Source organism: Hippichthys cyanospilos, chromosome 7 (genome assembly GCF_059441005.1).
Source record: "Hippichthys cyanospilos isolate Australia breed blue-spotted pipefish chromosome 7, RoL_Hcya_1.0, whole genome shotgun sequence".
In the NCBI taxonomy this organism is placed as follows: Eukaryota; Metazoa; Chordata; class Actinopteri; order Syngnathiformes; family Syngnathidae; genus Hippichthys; species Hippichthys cyanospilos.
Genome location: NC_142375.1, coordinates 10,825,280 through 10,849,172, shown reverse-complemented (window position 1 = coordinate 10,849,172; position 23,893 = coordinate 10,825,280). Strand labels below are relative to the sequence as shown.

Sequence of the window (23,893 nt, the reverse complement as noted above, 5' to 3'; positions counted from 1 at the left end):
TTTTTAGACAAACACGCACATTCACACTGTCACTGTGTGAAAGTCAACCTAGACTAATTGTGTAGCAAACTGAAATAAACACAGTACCAGAACATTTTAGCACAACTGAGTCCCGGTTTTGAGCCATCCGTTGCAAGTCCTGGCGGATTGCTTTGTTCCAATCTTAGTCAGGTCCCAATCTTGGCATCCCTTTTTTATTGAGACCATTTTGCAAGTCGATTGTTCGGACCTCGTTTCTGTCAGTTCCACAGTAGCGATTTATGCGAGAATTCAATTTAAGTGTTCAATTCCTTCCTATTTAGTTTCACATTGATATTTGTCTCATAGAACTGCTTTTGTCTAAAAATCAATGGAAATGTAGTCAGACTGAGCTGAGCATCTCTGGTGGTGTATTTCCAATGTGGTACTGCCAGGTTTATTGTGGCAATTTGATCTTCGGTTGTATGAAGAAGGTTTAGAAATGTGCTTGCGTTCACTGATTAATAGATGTGTGGATTAACAAAACAAAACAAAACAAAACAAAACAAAAAAAAAAAAACCCTCATGTTTGGCAGGTGACACATGGTGCATTTAATGACTACTTACACAGTTGGGAATCTCCAAAATTGATTACAAAATACTTACTGAATAAAAAAAACAGAAATGGCACATTGCAGCGGGTACACGGAAACATTTTCTAATTTATTTGACACACCAAAATCCAAACAACCAAATGTCAAGTCAAGTTGCAGGGGCAGGAGATACACATTTTACTAAATTGACACAACACAAGGAGAAATAAAAAAAAAAGACTGGATAATGGTGAGTTCACTGACTTGGATTGCTGTTGAACTGAAACAAGTCACCATTTAGCATGAGCTAAAGTAATGTTATCATGTAATATTCTGCACAACTTCCAGTCACCAGACTGACTAGCGATCACATTTGTCAAACATTACTAACCTCTGGTGAGAATAGATTTTATATTTCATTTTCAGCTATATGCTTTATGTTCTTGGTTTAAAATTTTGAAAATCTGGTCTTTCTACTCTTGGACTCTTTAAGTTGACAACTGAAACACGCTCGGAAATGGGATTCAAATTTGAATGGCAAAACTGCTACCATGCCCACCTCACCGAGCAGCAAGCACCGTGGCCTGTCTGATTTGGCCAAATTTGAATTGAAAAGTCAAAAACATAAAAACTAACAATCCCAGTTTGGCAGCATTTAAAAAGACTCCAAATGTTTGAAAAAACAATAATGTAGATGAAAAAGAAGTAATTAAAATATCACTAACCTGCTTATGGAGTCTGTTTGGTTGTTGTCAAACTTGAGCGAGAAAAAGAGACAAACAGACTGATGAGGAAAGACACAGTGGGCGTCGCGAGCGGACGAGCGCCATTCTTGTAATTCCTGCACACTGAGGCTGCACTGTTGTTCTACACCCACACTGCATCCTCGCTGGGAGCTCTCTCCTGATCTTAACATCACACATACTCATCACCACTACAGACCATACTTTTATTTTTGGTGTCAACAGATAAAGAAGTGCATGATAGTGGAGTGACTCACTCGCAGTCATTTTCAGTCATCTACAAATACACATTTGCTGCCTTGATTAATCACACATTGTACTATAGTCACTACTACACGGTGGCACAAACCATCCACATGCATCCAGGCATCGATTGCTGCCAGGGACAGGAGAGACACGCCCACTTCCTAAATAAGTCAGAAATATCTTTTAATGATGGCAACTCATATTTAAGAACCCTCAATGATGGAAATGCTCGGTGGGCCACCCTCCGCAGATTTACAGCATCAACGGCCACAACGGTAGGTACACACGGCAGTACAAAAAGGTTTTTTTTACAAAGATACTCATGCGCAGTTTTGTGTATGCAGTGACTATTCAATGGCACTGCATCATACAGACAGCTTTTTGTAACACTTCAGTTAATGGCACTAAAGATATAGCGTTGTCATACATCAGGAGGAAACAAGAGAAACACGGTGGAAAATGCTTGCATTTGCGATTCATACCCTAAATTTGAGTTCCGATTGTATACTTTCAATGGATATTGTTTTGTGGCAAAGTAATCTTTGATTGAAGTTCCCAAGATGCTTTGGAACGCTTGCAAAAGCTAGCATTCCCTTAAAACTGTCAAAATTTTGAAGTTAAAAAAAAAAGGTGAATATTTCCAACTTTTTTCTTGTTCTTCTCAATTAAAAGAAAAATACCCATTCATCAAATAATTTACTAACAACACAGACGTAACTGCAGGGACAGCAAATGCTAGTTGTTTTTACTTTCTTTTTAATAGAATATCTTGTGCACAGTCTTTAATTATTTATAAAATGAACCTTTTATGTTCAAAGATAGTGTTTAAAAAAATTAGGTCAGGTTCAACCAGTTCACTCAATTATTTCAAGCGTGTTATCTCTATTTTGAAATACGAATCTCTGAATGTCATTAAAATAGAAAAGGGGTTTGTCCACCAAAATGGAAGAGCTTTTTTTTTTTTTAAACTTAAATGTCATTAATGTTTCAAACACACTGGTGTATCTCACTAAATATGATTTTTGTTTCAGCAGTTCATTAAAAAATGGACAGCAGTATTTTTTATACATGTACATTAGACTGTATTGCTCTTAAAACTACATAACAAATAGATCTTTTTTAGAAGGCAGAGGTCAAGTAAGAAATTATGTGTTTGACTTTACATGCTCATTTTTTTAATTGCTAAAATCTAATTATTGAATTTTCAAATTCATCGAGACGTTTTGCCATTTGAATGTGAGTATATTGTGTTTGCAAAACATACCTCTCAAGCAGTGGTAGACAGGTGATTAAAAAAAAAAACAAAACTGGATCCAATCAGATTATGTAGGATTACCTGAAGTCTCTAGTGTTCATGTAGATGGCACTTTAACAAAAGGAATTAGAAATACACAAGTCAACAACATTATACACTTGAAATGGCAGCTATAGTACAAAAAAACAAAACACATGTTAAAAGCTGGCACAGGTGGACAATGGCACAAAAATTGACATCAAACATCCCCAAAGGACATCACGTCCCAGCACAATCTCGTTCTGGCTTCATTTACCGTATAGTAGAACCCACCTGCTTCACTTTAGTCTGATTCAGCCCTGAAAAAAACTACAATATGCTTGGGATCAGAGAAAAGTTGGTGTGATGGGATAAGGCTTATCAGATCATCCCTCTTCTTTCCACCGTCGAAGCCTCACTCTGCCCTCCCATGGGGATCATATGAGAGCATCTGTGTCATCATCTCTGCAGTTCACGCTGGCGACCAGCGGGCGATGCCTGCTTTTGTTGCTCCACACGTGTGTGTCGTTCAGCCCGGGCTCCAGGAAGTACAGGCACGCCCCGAAGCCAGCCAGCACCAGGACCGAAACCAGCAGGTAGAGAGGCACGAACCAGTCCAAGAACAACCACGACATCGCTGGGGGAGATCCCGAGTGGATGACGAGGGAAACGGGGGTCTTCATGTTGGAAAGAGGAGACCAAGACAAGTGATTTTCTGGCCCCACACAAAACACTTGTAATGTGTTTTCCAATGAGGAAAATAGTACTAGATTGTAATTTTTAGCTACAAAGAGCAACAACAGAATTAAATAGAACGAAAAGAATTGAACCGTTCCTGCATCAAGATTTAATACCACATTGTGTTTCTCCTTCTTCTTTGCCCATACATACAGACAAACAAAGAAGAGCCTCATTCTTAGTGACTCAATAAGCTTCAATAATTGGTTTTCATATGGGATAAAGAATTTAGGGGAAAACAGTGGTTAGCATAGTGCTTCTCAATTATATTTTGCCAAGGCCCCCCTCCCAAGAATGAGAAAACTTTTCGTGCTCCCAACTCGACGCACTAACTATAAATAAGAGTTAATGATTTTTCACACTAATTTAAGAAACAGCTGTAGTAAATATGTCATTCAGGTGTAATATGAAATGTAAATGTCATACAGTATCTGTCTAGGTATTCGTAGAAAATCACAATGTTCTATCACTTGTAAGCTATTTGCAGAACAAGCCTGCGGGCTATTCATATGATCCTCCTTGTGGAGCTAACGTGTAGGTGACCTCCGCACTACTAGAACCAGAGTAACTAAGCGCCTATTAAAAATGAACCTGCCTGTCTTATACTGCCCCCAGGTGGCCAAGGCAGGCGCACCAGATGGATCCCTCTCCATCAGATAACATGATGTGTCAATTTACAGCAGAAAAACATCTGCTGTGAGGGCTCATCATTTTGGTTCATGTTAAATATTTTTCCCTCTGATTTTAAATGACCTAAAATTGGTCGATTAACTTGACCAGCAAACTGTTTGGTCAGGCCCGACATTATTTTAGCGACGTTTGAGAGAGGTTAATTATCCTTTTCGCAGGCAGTTGTGAAATGTTATGGCAGGATAAATAATTTATGTATCGTACAGTTTAAATGCAGAAGGAATGAATTCGGCGCAGTGTACAAGTGGTTAGTAAGTCTGCCTCGCAGTAATGAGGGTCAACGTTCAAATTCTGTGTGCAGTCCGTATGTTCTCCCCATGGCTTTTCTGCAGGTACTTCATTCCACATTCCCTCAACATGATGGGTTCACTGAAGAATGGACTGTCCAGAAGTGTGAACGTGGTTGTCAGTAATCTCATCCAAATGTAGCAGGAATTGGCTCCAGTTTACCCATCAAGCCAATGAGATTAAGCAGTGCAGAAAACAGAATGGAGGGAATTAATTCAATGCAAATCTACAGGGCTGAATTAGTTTTGAAATTAGAAATCAGTCACTGAAAACATTGAGGTCTCGCTGTATTGAGTGCATGTGTTGTCAAACATGCATCCACAAATCTTGGTTATGTGTTATTCAACATACAAAAGACAAAGGACGCGACATGCATGTACTCGTATCTGATGCCAAACATTTTTTTTTTTTTTTTGCCGTAAAACAATAGTGAGTGAACACACAAGCGCTCACCTGTGCACGCAGCCGGACCGGCGCGAGAAGGTGTGGGAGTCTTTGGTCCACAATCAAATCCGTCCACACGGGATGAGATGTTCCGTCGCAGTTCTCAGAGTGTCACACAAACAGAAATAAAGTCCACAAAGAGGACAGGTGCTCTCCAAGAAGCATGGGAGACAGATGCTGCACGCAGCTTCATCCTCCAAGATCATGCCTCTGACGTTCAAAGGAGGGGTGCGGTTGCTATGACAACACCCCTGCTCATGGCGGAGAGGAAGGAGGGAGTGGGAGGAAAACTTATATAACTATCATCTTTTTGTGCGTGTGTGTGTGTGTGTGTGTGTGTGGGAGGGGGGACGGGTGCAAGCCCTTCAGATGTCTTCGGCTTGCCGCGTAAAATCAATTCCACTCAATTTAACACCCAGGGCCATCGCGCAGTTTCAGTGACATGAAGAAGGTGGATGGCAGTGTTTGGGGGGGGGCTGTCATATCGACTATGACTGAAAGCGGCCGCAATGATGTTGAAGAGTAAAAGCTGATATATTACTATGGCTCACGAGCAAAAGACAAAAGCTCAGCGCAAACAAGTTTTGTGGGTATTTTTAGCCTTGGGGGGATTCATAAAAGCAGCCGGATGACGGGAAGGTCATAATGATGGCATTTCGAAGCAGGGAATGATGATGTGACACTTTTAAGGTGAGAAGAAAGGGTTTCATCATCTTCAGATGTCAAAACGCTAGGCACTTTTTAAAGTTCATTGTAAAAAAACAACAGCTTTACAGATGGCATGTCAGCGCCACAGGTTGGAGGTGGCTTTGTCATACATTTATGGTACTGTTGGCTGGGCTTTTTTTTCCCCCGAAATGTTTACAAATCGGAAATGATAATGAAAATGGGATTTTAAGAATATGTTTGTGTATGTTCTAACCCTAAGCCAAATTTTAGTTTTCAGACTTCAAAATGCAGTAAACAAATAAGACCTTGATCTGTTTTCACTGGTAATGGTGAGGTTACTAAAAATAGCAATTATAATATGTAGTATTGCAATATATTTAGTAATAGGGATGAATAAAGTGTTAGGATCGGCAACTGGTAGATTTTTTTCTGAAACGTCATGGTCATGAAATACAACAGGTAAATTTGTATTGCACAGGTTTTTGTAGGTTAAATGTTAAGAAAAAAACTGGTGTGACAGAAAATAGTAAAATTGTGTTTTAAACTAGCACCAAAAAATACATTGAGAGACACCTTTAAATAAAATTTGCTATTAATCAGTATAATTCATCTGAAGGTGTGTCACATCTAGGGCTCGTCACCCGAAAAACAAAACCTCATCACGATAATGGGGAATTTTACCAACTCAAAACAACGAAAGCGTAAATTGCAAAGCTCACCTGACACTGAGAATGAAAGCATGGAGGCTCTCGTCATCTCGCAGAAGGCAGCAGGATTGCTTCGGCACTGCATCACTATTGTAAAAACAAAGGAGAAAGGCAAGCTCATGCACATATACAGGCCAGACAACTGTGTGGAGGAGTATAAGAGCATTGTCAGTCCAATGAATCACATATATAACTTTCAAAAAATGCCTCTTCGATAAAAATAGATTGAAACACATTGTTTGTAAGAAGGAGCTTGTTTATCACAGAAGCAGCTCAAGTTTAGCCTACCACATAAATGCAAAGCACCCAGTTGTGGGCTGCAGCCACACCTAATAAGAACAACAAAGACACTACTCGTAATGTAGTGAGCCATAGAAAGGCTCTTTGCCAAACTAAACTCAAGAACACCCTACGTTTGAGCAAGTCTCTTACGGACAGGGTGGACAATGTTTTATTCTGTTACCTCATTCAATGCCATTGATGACCGTAGTTGTCAAAGATCCATTTTAACTGGGCTCCATTGACCGCTATGAAAGTCAAAGATCCATTTTGACTGGGCTGGCAGATAATAAGTTCATTTCCAATTATTTGGCTGTTGACAAAGCAAAACTGAACCATTCCTCCTGGTGGTTGAAACTAAGAGTTGCAGCCATTTGGGACTCGTCTCAAATACAGCACAAGGTAAATGGTTACAAACGCATCTGTTAAAAGGGCACCTCCAGAGGTCCTGAATTAAGGTCTTGATGGGTAAAGGGAGCAATATTGTAAGGTTTGATAAATGTCTAGTGTTCTGATTTTTGTGTCCAGTCCCAAAACAGTTTGCATAAAGTCACATAGTTTGTTGACAGGGCCATCCTTTGCGTCCACAACTTGATACGCCAGATCTTGTTATCACTGTTAAAATGGAGTCAATTTCAGAGGAAATGGGCCAACATGGTTGTTTATTTGAGCCACAAAGGGCCTAATTCTGAATCCGACAATGAAAAGATCATGACCCGTTTGTCAGATGAAGAAAATACGGCATTACTTTGGAGACAGAAGGGCGAAAAAGGAGGCTGCTGCTTTGATCAGATGCCAGACTGAGTACTTTTGTTGCCATGAACATAAACCTGCAGTTGATACAATTAAAGAAAATGGACTAAAATTCTTAACTTTGAAAGTTGATTTACCCAACATGTCGCCCACAAACCATCACTCAAACTCATGTACATCAGAGGCTTGCAGAAGAATTGTGTGCGTGCCCTCGCTCAGCTGTCTAACCGGTAAGTTTTACCACAGAACAGAAAACGGTCCTTTCTTGTTGAAATGTAATCCAGACACTTCCCCTGCCATTTTGCTGTTTAAAGTTGGATATTCTCTGATTTAACGCGGTTCCAGCCAGACTTGCGTGGAAAGTAAGATCAATCTTCTGAGCTCCCTCACATTTTTTTTTAACTCAAGCCCTAGGTTATTGTAGCATGGCAAGCTCTGTCTTTTCTTATCTTCCCTCCTCAGTTTTGCTATTCAATATGTACGTTATTTATCAGACACATAATACACATTTTTATCTGCAAACAGAGATGCCTAACCAGTTATTTCGAGCCTTTCGAGCTGTCACTTTTTCGCCCCCCACCATCACACACACAAGACACATAAACACACGGACATGTATATATACTGATTTCACGTAGTCGTCATCAATCCTGCGTATCCAACTTTTTTACACGCCCACTCTATGGCTTTTGGGACCGGTGCTGAAATATTGTCAGCACCGCATCAATTTCAAGCCTCTTCTTAGCCATGTATCCCAGTAGCTTTGCTTGTACATTGTCTTTGTAGCGCGAATCATGAAAATGCTTCTTGCAAATTACACCATTTCTGCCAAACAGTAAAGTTTTCATGTCCCGTATCCATGTTATGAGTGTCACTTGATGTCAGTTTGGTTCTGTTTTTTGTTAGAGAATCTTTTGGTCATTTGCTATCATACAGTATGAATACTGCAGCCTATGTGTATGAACAACACAAATCCACATTCGCACTGGGAGCGTGCAACTGATGGAGTACCTACCCAGTGTAGCCTAACAAAACAATGACAGGATAAAGGAAGCTTGTATGTTTGATGGCGTCTCCAGCCACCAAAGTGTTATGCCTGAAAACAAAAAGGCACTTGGCCTGTTGGGGCCCAAACGTTACGCTTCATTCTTAAAAGGGATGAACAGCGTCTCACAGAAAGAAGCCGCCGGTCTCTGAGGAGGGGAAGACAAATTCTGCCAAAAGAGATGCACAGCCAGCACACCAGGGCAAAGGAAGTGAGATTATTTCCTGGGAGAGGAGATAAAAAAACAAATTCAGCCATTTCAAATTTTATGAGCCCCTCGATCTAGAGCGGCCTTAAACGCGAAGCCGTCACGGCGAACGAGGAGATGCCGCCGAGCAGAATGATGACACATCAGTGTGTCTGATTTGATTTGATTTTCATGACTTCAGCACTCTGCAGTTTAGCCCAAAGTGTCCCTCGTAATAGGATGATTGCTGCCGCCAAACAACTTGTGTTTTTAATTCACTGCACACTGCAGTAGGATAACACTTCTCAAATGCAAACGTTTGCATTGCAAATTCGTCGATTGAACAAATTTTACCAATCCGTCACAATAAATGGAATACAGATTATACTGCAGGAATCTAATTATAATTTAATACAAATGTTTCTTCACAACCTAGGTTTTTTTTAGTCAAAATTTGGCATTCTTCGCTATTAAAAAATGTATACACAAAAACAAACTGAAAATAAAGTGCAATGGTTACAGTATGTACACAGCGGTTTTGAAATGGGGGTACGCGACAGCAGTTCAGGGCGTACAAGAGATTTTAATAGGGTTTTGGATTTAACACTTGAATACTGTGGCAGGAACAGTACATTTTAAACTCAAGGCAAACATGAAGCAACTTATTGCTAAATTGTGTTATAGTGACTCCTTTGTAAAAGATTTTATGTCCTTTATTTTGTTAAAGGTCCCTCATCACGATAATTCAACTTTTGGGTGCTTTTAACTATGTAGCAATGCTAATTTTTCACCAACCCCCAAAGTGTTATTTTCCTTAATTGATGCATTTCTAAGAAGCTATTCTGTGTTTTCAGTACTGGTCCCGCCCGAGCAGATAATAAGAGACGGCCGTTTTCGTCACTTTTTGTAACGTCACAGTAAGAACGAAGGACCTCATACCAATCATGCAAGAGTAGATACATGTCCACGTTATCTATTCAGATTATTTCTTTTTTTTTTTTTTTTTTACTTTTGGGTTCATTCTGGGGTTGGGGGAGGAAAGACTATGCACAGCGTCATCCAAGTAAACGGCAATGTTTCATTTATTAGTTACAGAATTTGACTAGAAAATATCATAGCAAAAATGTGGACAATCACCATAATTAATTCACATACATAATTCACACGTGGAACTGATGTTATGAGGCATAATTTCCCAAGGGGACCGATTTGATAAAAGGAATGGGTGTTACTGTGTGTGCTCTCTTGACACATCTTTTGCTTTGTTGGCTCTCCAGTTCATTCAAATGTGAGTAAAAAAATCACTCCGCCTCTAAATCCCGTTACTGATTGTTACATTAGTTGAAGGGGGCGTGGTAACCACACGGTGAGATGTGCGGCGTCAGTCAACGAGGCGTTTCACTTCCTGGTTAGAAATGTTAGTTCCAAATAAATCTTATATTACATCCAAAATTAATTCACCAATATGTCAAATGTAGTTTAAATTTACATATTTAACTGTACCAAATTGAAAATATCATTATATAAGCCTTAAGGTTTATGGGCATTGTCATTAGTGATGCAAATTGTTGGCAGATGAGGCAGAAATTAAACACCCGTTGTTGTTTTCTTCTTTATCAGATAGTAGTAAGACTTAAAAACTTTAAGATTCAAAAGTAAAAACTAAAATCCTAAAATTCCCAAGAGGTTATAACCTGACATTTCAGCATTTCAGCATTTTTCTTTCACCTTCTTCAGAGTGTCAATGGTGTGTGTTATTAAAATGACGAAATTATGGAACTTTTGGGCGCATTTGTTCATCATATGACGAATAATACTGTTGTGGTTATCGGGAGGCAGAAATGAGACAAGTGCGAGGCAATGCTCATTGTCATGCATGGGAATTTTTTTTTTCTTTTTTGACTATGAATAAAACATTGGCTATTTGTCACAGAAAATTGTCAAACTTCTAACAGGACAAGTAATCTATTATTTACTCAGATTTGCCTTGTAAACATTAACCATGTTGACACGTGAATCACCTCTTGAAACAGCAAGGCTCTGTATTGGAGCTGTCACAATTAATTGATTAATCAACAACTAATTGATTAGCAAATATGAACCTCTAATATAATAAACAAGTAAATATGTTAAAAATGATGAAAAGCCTTCAATTTCAGCTTCACAACAGTAATTATTCCGACCTCTGGAGTCTTTTGTGAAATTTGTTCATTTTTTGTGCATAATGAAAATAAGGCATTTGATCTTACTTTGGAAAAACAATGACCGAACCAGTTTAAAGTACAATATCAATCCCTCCCATGTTTGTTTGTTTTTTAAATCATATACGATACAAAAAAAAACCAAAAATGAAACTATAAATGAGAAAATGATACACCTCAATGTAAAATAAATCTTTATTATTTGATCAATTTAAGGAATAATAGATTCTAAAAATATTTAAAAGCCACAGCCTTACTCTAGAAAGAATTGCACTCAGTTACGCGCTTTAGAAATGTCATTCTGGATTGCTCAAGACGCGCTTTGAAACCTGGGCACATTTTGACACATCACTATATAATTCAGAGCTGTTTAAACATTTTCCTCTGATGGCCACATTCATAAAAAAACAAAAAATACAAGTGCAACTAGATTTTTTTTTAACTTAATTTATTAAGCACACTTGAATCAATCAATCATTTGCATATTGTTTATACTGTATTTTTTTAAGTTTTTTTTTTGGGGGGGGGGGGGGCGGTGGCACTACCTATATAATTCTGTAAGGTGAATTGTTGGGGACTTTAGAAGACTTGGTTCAAATTCAACACAAAAACAATGGTAGCAATGTGTCGTTCTTAGGGCCATACATCTCACACATAGCCCTAAAAATGTCAAGTGCGCACTCTCACACAAACTATTTCAAGTTGGTTGAGCTCAGAGGGCAAAACTGTGTGACCTTACCCGCCGCACTTCATGTCAAATATTTCAAACTGAATAATGCACAGTAAAAAGGCAAAGTTCAAAAGTGGTTGAGCATTTCAAAGAGCTGACTCCATTGTTTATAACGGTTCTTTTTTCCCCTGAAAGAAGACAGTATGCGTGCAACTAAGAATCACATTCAAACATGGGACCCACACACGTCTAGACACGCTTGTGTGATTAACGAGAGAAAAGATGCAATTAGGAGTGCTACATCCTGCTTTGTTCTCTAATTGATGGCAGCACTAATGACATCCCAGTGGCTTACTCTTTCCTGACAGATTGGATGTGATGTGAATCAAGTGGTTCCCTCAACACCTGAAGAGGGTGTGAAAAAGTAGAGTGTCAGCATTTATATGTGATCAGAGCGGCATGTGCGTGCAGCGTTTGACTCACCCGGCTTGTGGGCAACGCTTTTGTCCACCTGTGGCAGATCATCTAGGAAGGGTACTGATCGTTACAGAATATAGCCAGTAACCTTTAAAAATAATCAAGACACACAGAGGAGTGACTTAAGCACTACTAAACATAATGAACACTCTGCTTCTTACTCGTTGGTGCTTTGGTTCATTATCCAACTCTCAAAGAGCAATTCAATCACCGCTTCAAACTTCCTAAGCGATATTACTGTATGTTTTAGTGCAGAAACATGAATCAATTTTTGTTTTGAGTCACTATGTGGGTATATGTATCTATTATCTGTGTGTGATGGTGGACAATGCAGTAAAACCAAGACCAATGAAAGAGGAAGTTCAGGACACCCTAGTAGATTTTGGCCAAAATTAAATGATTTCAGCCTCTGTAATTTCGTTGTTTTCTCCGACAGAAAGTGATGACTATAGATTTGTTTTGTAAAGTACATTATTCGGTCATGATCATTGATGTATACTGTATTGTGAAATGATACATTTGTTGTGAAAAAAATTGTGAAAAAAAAATACACCAGGGATTTGACTATAGAATCTTTATCAAATCTATTACTCTAAAAATTATTCAATTGAATACCCCCCATTTTTTAATCTCTAAGGTTGAATGTGATTTTTTTAGTTTATAATTCTACTAGGGTTAAATATTTACAGTAGTTGAAGTGAGTGGCTATAACTTCTAATTATCTTCCGATCTTCCATACATACATATTTTCAGAAAACCGATGCTAACTGGTTGGCAAATTCCAATCGCTATTAGCATTATCATGCTACCAATTACCATTTAAAGTAAAAAAAATGCAACCCACCATTTAGTTCACACATACAGTACAGTGTACGGTTGTACTGTGCCCTTAAAGTCACATACAAATGATGCTTCAAGAATATCCCATGAGTGCCCCTAAGCGTGGAGCTTCCTGTTAGCAACTATGAAGTCAATAATTTTCTGTTCTTTTTTTTCTGACTGCTTCCTCTTGATTCAATTTATTTTGAACAACAAAAACTGAGCAAAAACTGAGCATGGCAGGAGCGTCCGAGACTCTCCCAAATCTATGCACCAGCGAGGCTTGCCCCCTGCCGCCATATTGAAACACAACACCCATTCGCCGCAATGGAAGATTCTCTTAGAGAGCCATTCACGTCCACTGACTGTAATCGGGAGACACAGGGAGAGCGCATTAGTGAAGAGGATCGAGCTGTTGCCACTGTTGATTTTTTTTGGGCCAAAATGCCCTTATTTAAGTAATGCCATGGCTTCGTCAATGTACAATGACAAGCAGTGGTTTAGTTTTAAGCAAGAGTGCTTTTATTTGCACCCCAACAACATAGAATGTAAACAAGTAGTTAGACTAGTGAAGCCTCTACTAGTCTAAGGGTGGGAGTGTTATTGCAATACACTGGGGTAGGCGCTTGTGTAAAGCCGTGATGTACACTGCATCTATTCTACTACAATATTGTCAAAACATTATGGTCAACACAGACAATCACACATTATATATATATATATATATATATATATATATATATATATATATATATATATATATATATACATATACATATACACACACACACTGTATATACGTATACATACATACTGTATATACATATCTGTACATACATATATATATATTTTTTAAAGGTAAATCATTGAAGTCACAAAGTGAAACATAACATGGCAAGGGAACACTATAAATGTGAAATGTGTATGTATTATTTCAAATGTTTTTATAGACCTTAGTAAATGTTAAATGAGGGCGATAAAAAGGAGTGTTTAAAATATGGGATTGTCTGGGATATGGGAAATATGGGATACAACGTGTATTTAATTCAATATAGAGGTGATCTGGAACATAAACCTTGTGATTGAGGGAGGGGAATGTACACAGTTAATTCAGACACACAATTACAGTACAAAAGAACTGAACACCTAAAAGAGAAACATGATAGATTTTTATTGGCGCCAATCAAATGCACAATGATCACTTTTGAAACTTTTTTTCTGAACAAAGCGCCATCAACTGGAGCTAACAGTGCACGGCACCATTTCATTTATCTAAAACATAGGTGTCACACTAATGTCCTCAAGGGTCGGTATCCTGGTTTTCCTGTTTTCTCTCCCCAACACACCCAATTCAAATGTTTAGCTTATTAGCAACTCTGCAGGGGCTTGAAAATTATCCTAATCATTGGAATCAGGTATGTTTGAGAAAGAAGGTTTGAAAACATGCAGGATAGCAGCTCTCCATGACTGGAGTTTGACACCTGTGATCTAAAACAAAAATTCTAAGCGCCAAGGTGCTTTAGGACTGCTGACCATTATACATTATTGTTGATTGAAACATGGTTGATTTTTTTTCAGCGAGATGGCAAACCCAAAGAAAGCAAACCACAAATGCATCGGAACATTTAACAACACTTTAAAGCCTTGTAAGGCCAGAGAAGCGGAATTCAAGGATGCAAAATGCTTGCGATGCAAATTACAAATCCTCCACAGACCAGAGCAGCCGGACCACCTTACTAATATGCAGCCCCTGAGCCGCTGTGGTGCCGCTGCTTTCCTCTGCTACTAGTTGCCTTTTGATTTATTCATGCAACCTCTGAAATATTAATGGCAGGAGAGTTCAAAGTCAGTGATTTAAAGGGTTGCTCATAGGCAGTGGATAGCAGGTGCTATAGAAACCGCTGTTTGATTTTGCGGGACTGTGGACAGACACAAAACTAAATCAAGCAGACAGGCAGAAAAACAAACAAACAAACAAAAATCACCTAACACCTGAACAGCCCCCCCCCGCTCCAATACTGACTGCGACCGAAGTGCCTGTAGTATGAAACCACATTTTTCCAGTGTCAAGAATAGTCCGAAATTTTACCCTAGGGGCAGCTTAGAATGTTAAAAGTAAAAGTCTGAGGCCGGAAAAAAAGTGCCACATAAGCCTACAACACATTCAACTGTATTACAAATATGAAAAATGGTCACTCACTTCAAGTAACAAGGCAACTTGGATAACGAGCAGAAAGAATGTTGAAATGAGCCGTGACATGCGTGATGTGCTCCTCCTACAGCTTAGCGGAGACTCCATCTGCCTTGACTGACGACGATAAGACTTTGCGGTGGAGGAATTCACACACTAACGGGGCTACCACCTCGGGGTTGTTGAGATGGACGTGATGTCCGCCGGGTACCTTCACCACCGAGTTCTGAGTGAAAGGAAAGAGGATGAGTGAAGGAAGCATTTACTTCACCTCCTTTACCCGCAGGTGGGCTCTACAGGACCTTCAGGCATAGCAAAGCTGCCGTTTCATCATTAGCAGAATTTGACCACGTTCAATTATGTAGGTCACTTGATGAAACATTCACAATGCTGCTTTAGCATCTCTGGAGTTGTAGATGTGCACCGGCTGTTTTCTAAAAAACGTCTGTGAGGCTGTCACAGTTTTTATCTCTCTGCTATCAATTTTCTTATACAGTATGTTAATGCTGCCTTTTGGTGTTTTGTCATTTCGTCTCTCTGTATATTGACCTGTTTGTCAGCGGATGACTGCCTCAATCTTTCCGCCTTTTAACTAACTGTAAATTTCACAAAAGCCACAAGCATACATACTCTGCATTAACCTACTTACATTTTTGTGTCTATAGCCCTGCAGAAGCTCTGATGTAAATTTCTGCTGCTCCGGTTCTGCAAATATTTTCTCAAAACCTTCTTCCGCCCTAGGGAGGATGGAAAAAAAAAGTGAAAGTTGAAAGTTGAAGAGTAGCAATGGAGTACATGTATTATTGTACGTGGCCACTAAATGGAGAACTCACAGAATAACCAGAATGGAGGCTTGTATCCTGGAGAGGAGCTGCAGACTCTGCTCCAAACTGATACGAGCTATGTTTTTCTTCAAGCAAAGAAAAAATATATATTCTTCATGTGTGTGAAATTTTATAGATGAAATGTGCAACAGGGACCTACCAAATTGATACGTAAGTCACGTGAGAAAACAACTCCTACAAGGGAAGATCAAAGTGAATTTATACAAGAAATAAAAAGTGTGAATTATTCCATCTAATGGAACATGAAATCAGACACAGTGTGAAAACAAACCTCCTTCAACTTGAACAAGACCACGTTCTAAAAGGTTGAGTGCAGATGTCTCAGACAGAGTTGGGTTTGCTGCCAACAACCTGTGAAAAAAAAAAGGAAACAAAATCAATAGAAAGAGGCTGAATAAAGCCAATTTCAAAGACAAAAACAAAAATGTGCCATACCTCTCAACTGCCTTCTTATAGGTGTAAACTCGCTCACTCCTTTCAGGCCTCTTTTCATACTGAAGCATTTCATGCATCCCCTGCTGCATTATTTTGGGCATTTCTTTCTGTAAACAAGACTTTACTGTGAGACGTCAGTGTTCTGTGGAGAATTAGAGTGAATTTTATCATTTAAAAAACATCAAACTGCATCCCTTTTAACATTAACAAAAGAAAAAAAAAGCAATATAAATCCATTTTCAACTGTAATCACATTTTTACACGTTAGTCTAAAACAGAAGAAAAAAAATACAACATGCCTGAAATTGAAAGAAAAATGATGCCATTCCTTATTTTTTTGCAATTACGTGTCACAAAGTTCACATGGCAAAAACAACCCTTTTCCCTGGGGTCATCCTCGCCCCTTCTGACATGTGATCACAAGTGATAACTGTAATTGCAAATCAGTGTTGTCCTTGGGAAAAAGAGATATCATTCTTTTAGGTTTACCGAATCGGTGGGTAAGAATCCATAAGAATCCAGCATCACACAAGCTTCCACCATCTCAGGGAAAAGAGCACTGAACTGCATCAAACATAAGGTGGATTCAAGATCAAGATTGATTAAGATGTGTCAAATAAAAATCACGAGAGATGAAACACCGCACATGCACAACTTACCATTCCAGCAATATTACCTCCTGGGGGGAAAAAAAAAGATTGAGAAGTAGAAATTTACCAAGGAGCAATATTCAAATGAATGTGACTGATGTAAGGCTATGCTCACCCATACTATGGCCTAGGATGGAGAACCTGCGCCAGCGGAGGGCTGTGGGAGTTAATTTCACAGATCATCAGGCAGCAACTGCATCTCATCACAATACTACATCCCACAGTGGTTTCACTCGCCATAGAACATCAGGGCTTGTGAGCATGCATGGACATTGAGATTGAAATCAATAAGAGGCTTTTCTATAAACCTTATGTCAAATGATAGCAAGTGTAAGCAAATCAAATTAACAGAACACTATGTTAACAGGCCATACCGTAAAATTTAAAAAAAACACTTACTGTCAACAACTCTGTGAATATCTGCCACGTATGAAGGAAAGGTGTAAAACACACCAGGGGGCCGATGCGATGACAGCCCATGACCTGCCAGGTCCACTGCCACGTACCTGCACTCTGACAGGAAGAAACAATATGACTCACACGCACAAACAGTATTATGTCCAGTTTGTTTATGCCTTGAGCACAAGTAACTATGGATGAATGTGTGAGTGATGAACACAATATTTAGTTTGATTCCCAAATTTCCCAACAATGACTGTTATTATTTAATGTGCAAATAACAGTTATGGTTGATATGCATGTAGATCGGCTATTTTTATTTACCTTTAGGTAGAAGAGGAATAAGAGTGTTAAAAGTACCACAGTTGTCAGCCCAACCATGCAAACACAACACTGGATGTCCATGGTCAGGACCCCAAATTTTTCCTCTGATCTCTCCCCAGGGGACTGTGATAGACAATTCTGATGAAATAAAACACACAGGATCATTTTGATGTTCATTATTGTTCATAGTTGTTCATTTGTTGTTTAGACCTGACTTAATATATTCTATATTAGAACCATACAAATCCCCCATATATGTATATAATAGGTATAAGGGAGTGAGTTTTGAGTGTCACATTACACATACAATACTTGTCTTAACTTAATCTCAGTCAAATTCTTATATTAGGTCGAAGAGTTTGCATTTGTGATTTGTCTAGTAATATTCCTAAACAGAACGCTTAGTTGTTTATGTGATTAGAGTTTAAATGTAAATGCGTACTAGACAAACTTTATTAAAGACAGTAATATATATATATATATATATATATATTACTATATATATATATATATATATATATATATATATATATATATATATATATATATATATATATATATATATATATATATATATATATATACACACAATATGAAAGCAAAACAGCACAAAAACAAAACACAAAAACAGCTGTCATTCAAGGGAAAATTTTTTAACAGATGTCACCTGTTTGTTTCATCGAAGCGGTAGCCAAGTTTCTGACGTTTTTTAAAACTCGTATCATCGAAGCGCACGCGGAGTTCTGCTTACAGCGCAATATGGTTTTAAGGTTTAAACCGTATCGAAAAGATGCCAGGTATGGGAAACTCGCCAACTTTGTAAGTAAATTCTGTTTGCCTTTAGCTGACTAATAGGGCTTTCCGGGTTTGCTAGGTCATGTGATTATTGCAAAGTGAAGTTATTGGATTAACACAGAAATGGTGTTTCAGCGTGACCAATCACCGTTTAGAGAAGGCGGGACTTACCTTTGACCAGCACTAATAATCCCAGTCGTCCTCAAAACCTTTCACCAATAATAATTATTTTTTGGAAATATCTTTTCAAAAGGGAAATACACCCAAAGTCCACCAAGCGAATGGACCATTGGGTAAACGGCCATGCACATTGAAGGACCCTGCATGTGTTTAAACTGGTCACAAATATACAGTATTCTGCAAAAGAAAAAGAAATCTTTTTATAAATACATTGTGTATATATATATATATATATATATATATATATATATATATATATATATATATATATATATATATATATATATATATATATATATATATATATATATATATATATATAGAGAGAGAGAGAGAGAGAGAGAGAGAGAGAGAGAGAGAGAGAGAGAGAGAGAGAGAGAGAGAGAGAGAGAGAGAGAGAGAGAGAGAGAGAGAAAAAAGGAGTGTACGAGGGCAGGTATGAGCAAAGGAGGAAGACTTTTGCCAACGTAATTCGAATAACTTTTTTGGATGTCGGCTTGTGTCTTGTGTGCAACTGAGTTAGTTTCTGATTTGTATGCCAATCATTAATAAAAACAGAAAAAGAGGAAATAGCAGGTTTGTATGCCATCGTAAATAAAATAAGGAGAACAAAGATGGCAGACGTTTCACAACGGTGCACAACAACTGATTTGGGAGTTAAGATGACTAGTTCTTCTACGCATTTGAGTTCATCCACCACCCAACACAAAAGAAAACACCAGCAAAGACATCGCGATACAACAAAAATTTACCTTCGAAAGAACGGCTAAAAAGAGTGACTGTGGCTTCCTTGAATAGTGGACGGCCCGCTGCATGCACCGTGTTGTTGCCTGTTGTTAATCTCAGTGTGCCTGAATCGCTATCCCGCATTCTACATGACAGATGGGAGTTGTGTCTGCATTTAGAAAGTGTGGAAAATGTGCAATTTCGCCCTGGAGTCCGTACTGTGCAGAGCTTATGTCAGTCGTCATGTTGGTGCTGATAAACTTCGCACCTCTCGCTTTGGCCTCCTTGATTATGTCCGTGGGGTATCTGACCGGTGTTGACATATCTGCCAAAGTTTTGTAGATTCCACCCCATTGTGCACAGAATTTGAAATCACTCGCTTGGCATATGCTTCAAATGTACAGTCTTTCTGAGACACAGTAGTTGTGTTGCCAGTAAACGTCAATTCGTAATTCTACCCAATGTGGCTGCAAAGATTAAATGTGAATGAATGTGTTGCATTTCAAAGTTAACCACAACTACATGGTATTTCAAGTGTTCTGTAATGGATTTAAATATGTTTCAACCCATGTGCAAAATTAAGCAGTTATAACAGATTATTTACCAGAGAACAGAGGAAGCCTCACTCAGATTGACTGATGCATTGCATTCAAATGCCACAAATATTTGTAATAATGATTTGAAATAATACAGAACTTGAGTGTTGCTACAGAAAAGGTCACGCTATTAACAGTATCAAATCATGCTATTATGGCAGTAACTTCCATAACATTATTTCATACATTTGAATGAGTGAATATATCAAAAATTGAACAATAAAAATGACCTGAAAATAAAGACAAATATATTTTCTACACAAATAAATCCTCCAATATACTGTACATTAAGTAAGAAAGGTATACACAATCTTTGCTTGCCTTTACAAAAAAATTTCCAATAGTTTTGGTGAGAGTATTATACGTATACATGTTTACTCTAATTACATTTAGGTGGTTTGTCACAAGTGAGCACTAACACATTGTATTATTTAAACATTTTGCAACTCAGTCTTAATTGAAGATCATGAAAATGCACTCTGCTGTTGGACTGTTTTTTCTTTAAGTCATTCAGGAGTATGTGGCAGTTGAAATAAGAGTTAAAGGTTGTAAGTTTCAGATCCAATTAACAGCAGCATTAGACCTTGAGAAAAAAAAATCAATGGATTCCTACTTTTTTTTTTTTTTAGTTTAAAGGGTTGCTGCTCTGCACTACAACACTACAAGAAATCACACACCCACACATTCTATACATGATGTGAAACGTGTTTGATTGTAAGTATGATTCTGCTAATGATCCTGTGGCAGTCTCATGGGTGGTGTTGAGGTGTTGAAGCCATTTGGAGAGATGTGTATGATGGCAGGAGTAGGGGCTGGAATATTTTGGCGATGTGATAGAGGGAGGGGATATATAAGGTTTAGGCTGGTCGAGAGATCATACCAAAAAGAATTGGAACGCAAATTAGGATCATTCATATCTACACAGGTAGGCTTTGCGTTTTTTTTACCGGCTTCATCATTGTAATGTTAAGAGCATTGAATTTCATTGGTTGAGGATGAGGAATTAAGAGGAAATTTTGACTTCGAGGATTAAAAATGAAACGTCCATGTGTTTTAAGAACATAGCACACAATGCAGCTGCATTGAGGTCAAAGCCGATATAATGTATTCAGACTGACTTTTATGCAACGCTTAATGGCTGCTGGCCATTAAAAGTAACACTGGAACAAAAGGATAATAGACTTGATTTTCCTCCTCCTTTCCCTTTGAATTTCTCTCCAATTAGCTTTGTATTCCAGACTGTTCTATAATCTATCCCCCCCACACAGTTTCTTCAAACATATCCTTAAGTCATGGCTGACTTTGACACAATTCTGAAGTTTTGGAATCTAGTAGAAGCAGACTTGAACACATACGGAGGTCTGGTTCTAACTCGGTGAGTTTCTTTTGGAAAAGCATTAAGACCAAGACTAAAAGGTTAATTGATTAAAAAAAAAAAAAAAAAAAAGCCAGCCTTCTTTGTCTTCACAGCTTATTCACGGAGCACCCAGAGACCCAGAAGCTATTTCCCAAGTTTGCGGCAATCGCCCGAGACGACCTGGCTGGAAACTCTGCAATTTCTGCCCACGGTGTCACAGTGCTTAAGAAACTGGGCGAGCTGCTCAAAGCTAAAGGCAACCACGCTGACATCCTCAAACCTCTGTCCAAGACCCATGCCACCAAACACAAAATACCACTTGTCAATTACAAGGTCAAATTGAAAGTCCTGCAATATTTCTCACTCATGTGGCAGTCTTCTCCATGTGTCGTACTAAATGGTCTTACCTGTGTTGTTTCTATCTTTTGCAGCTGATCACAGAAGTCATTGTGAAGGTACTGGAAGAGAAAGTAGGACTGGACAGTGACGGGAAGCAGGCGTTCAATAATGTGATGGATATTGTCATTGCTGACATTGACGCGGACTACAAAGAGCTGGACTTTGCTGGCTGATGTTCAATTGAGAAAATGTGTCATCTTTTAGGGATGCAAATTTTGAAGCATTATATTTAGTAAAACTGTTCGAATATTGCCAATACAGAGTATTCACTGCATACAGGTTGCATGGAAGTGTGACGTGTGGAATGATTTTTTTTTTTTTTTTTGGTGCATGTTTGTAGCTGTTCACAAGCAAATAAAAATGTGTCAAGTCACTCAAGGCTCACTGTGTGTTGAATAAATAAAAGAATGCAAACTGACACCAGGTAGATGATTTTCAGGTTTAAAAAAAAAGCCTGAATGTACATTTATTAATACATTGTTAATGGATACTTGGATCAAATTTAAAGTCTGTCATTCAACGAGTGGGCGATGCAGCCTGAACTTGTATCATAAGAAATTTTGTCTGACACCTTTAAATGCAGCAGTTGTGCAGATTAGAGTGATTTTGTGGCTCTGGACATATTTAGATTTTTAATGGTTATTAAACCCTTAATTTTAACAAATCCTCTCTGGTCTAATTTGATCCATAGGCCATTGCTTGCAAAATACTTATTCATGAATCCTCTAACTCGGTCGGGTGCACAGATAAACAGCATAATTGCTCAAGCCCTTTTTCATGAGAAAAAAAAACGAATAAACAAACAAAAAAATTAGCAACCATGATGCATTGTTGCTTTGATTCAACACTTTATTGGCTTACCATTGAACTGGCTGATGACTGAAAAGCTATACAGACAGAGAGAGGGGAGGACTGTTTTAGAGAGAATTTTTTCATTGTACTTATCTTGCCGCTTTTGCAATTGTTGCTATTTGGGCTATTAAAATGTTTGTTTGTTTTCCACTGACAATTGGTGAACCAATAAACCCAATATCCCCTGTTTTGCTCTTATTGTTACAATGTTGAGCCATTTCCATAGTTAGCTAATCAGTGTTGAATGATTTCGAGGAAAATCACTGTGGGATGATTTCCAAGAAAAACAAAAGGGTGGTTAGGATTTCAGCTACAATTGCAGGCACGCCACATATCTTAAAGTGCAGTACAACTTATGTTGAAGTTTTTCCGATAGACCCCTGTCATATCGTGGATAATTTCTAAAGAGCAACAATGCTAACACCCTCTTGTCCTCCCAATGTTTGACTCCACGTACATGAACTTGAATTATGGATAATTGCCATGATGATAAGCTATTAATAGTGAATGTGCACATGCGCCAATGCTGGAAGCAGACGTGACACCTGACACGACCACCTCATTCTTGGGTCCTCACTGCAAAACAGTGAAAGTTCTAATGACGTTCACGCATATGAAAATGAAAACAAATCCATTCATTAATGAAAATAGTATCTTTGACCATTTTTAGTGTACCGTATGTTACAATAACCACATTCGGACAATCCCGACATACATCTTCAGCTCATTCCTGGTATTAGTGTCTTATTATTAGCATGTTAGCCATTCTCTTTGGAAATAGTGCATATAAAAAATGTGTTCACGTACACTGAAATGCTCATCTGTCTGCCAAAATAAGATTACGGTATATTGTTATCCATAGTGACAATTTAGCTGTCAACATTATTAAATAGGTTGACGAGAAGCATTCTTTCAACAATGAAATGAAATACCAAACGCAAACCCTTTCTTTATGTTTGCTCCATGGGTAGGCTGGCAATAGATTTGACTAAATAGTGAAAGCAACTATTGCTCACTGAGTTCATACATAAGCATGTTCATATCAAGCAACGTAAAGGACAAGACTAATTTGAGAAAAAGGGCATTCAAATACCTTCTAATGACATTTATAACAGCAGCTTTAAGCAGTAATTTCATTGAGTCAGTTATAGTGAATGATTTGGGGATAAGTTCATCTTCCTACTGAAATTAAAATTCATGGTTTCGACCTTTTTGTTTCCACACTTTCATGACATTCCGGTTTTAATAGTGGTGTGCTCTGAAAACTCTGAAATGGTTACAGCAAGGACCTAACAACAAGAGCGAACAGCCAGGAACGCCTTCTCTGCTAGCCTAAACCTCCTCAGAAAAACACATATATTCAT

General features: G+C 38.3%; 2 protein-coding genes across 4 annotated transcripts; one reads left to right on the top strand and one right to left on the bottom strand.

The window, feature by feature from the left end:
- Window positions 1-660: 660 nt before the first annotated feature.
- On the bottom strand, window positions 661-18,498 carry serhl (serine hydrolase like). Of its 3 annotated transcripts, XR_015866269.1 has the most exons (15): window positions 18,292-18,498; window positions 17,625-17,762; window positions 17,301-17,414; window positions 17,017-17,058; window positions 16,911-16,930; window positions 16,741-16,815; window positions 16,252-16,358; window positions 16,088-16,167; window positions 15,956-15,990; window positions 15,805-15,881; window positions 15,621-15,708; window positions 14,981-15,197; window positions 6,362-6,436; window positions 4,983-5,224; window positions 661-3,490 (listed from the first exon to the last, which is right to left on the bottom strand). XR_015866269.1 is itself a non-coding variant. In XM_088420413.1 (12 exons), exons 1-12 carry the CDS (start codon window positions 18,347-18,349, stop codon window positions 15,057-15,059), a joined length of 975 nt encoding a protein of 324 aa, XP_088276539.1. In that variant the 5' UTR covers window positions 18,350-18,498; the 3' UTR covers window positions 13,937-15,056. The 3 variants fall into 3 exon arrangements, 1 of the variants encoding a protein (XP_088276539.1); XR_015866270.1 differs by lacking the exons at window positions 661-3,490; window positions 4,983-5,224; window positions 6,362-6,436 and adding exons at window positions 11,335-11,889; window positions 11,968-12,049; XM_088420413.1 differs by lacking the exons at window positions 661-3,490; window positions 4,983-5,224; window positions 6,362-6,436 and having other exon boundaries at window positions 13,937-15,197.
- A 2,228-nt stretch (window positions 18,499-20,726) lies between these two features.
- Window positions 20,727-21,901, top strand: mb (myoglobin). The gene is made up of 4 exons (XM_088419285.1): window positions 20,727-20,846; window positions 21,190-21,296; window positions 21,392-21,611; window positions 21,710-21,901. The coding sequence occupies exons 2-4, from the start codon at window positions 21,214-21,216 to the stop codon at window positions 21,848-21,850; spliced, it is 444 nt and encodes a 147-aa protein (XP_088275411.1). The 5' UTR covers window positions 20,727-20,846; window positions 21,190-21,213; the 3' UTR covers window positions 21,851-21,901.
- The last annotated feature ends 1,992 nt before the right edge of the window (window positions 21,902-23,893 follow it).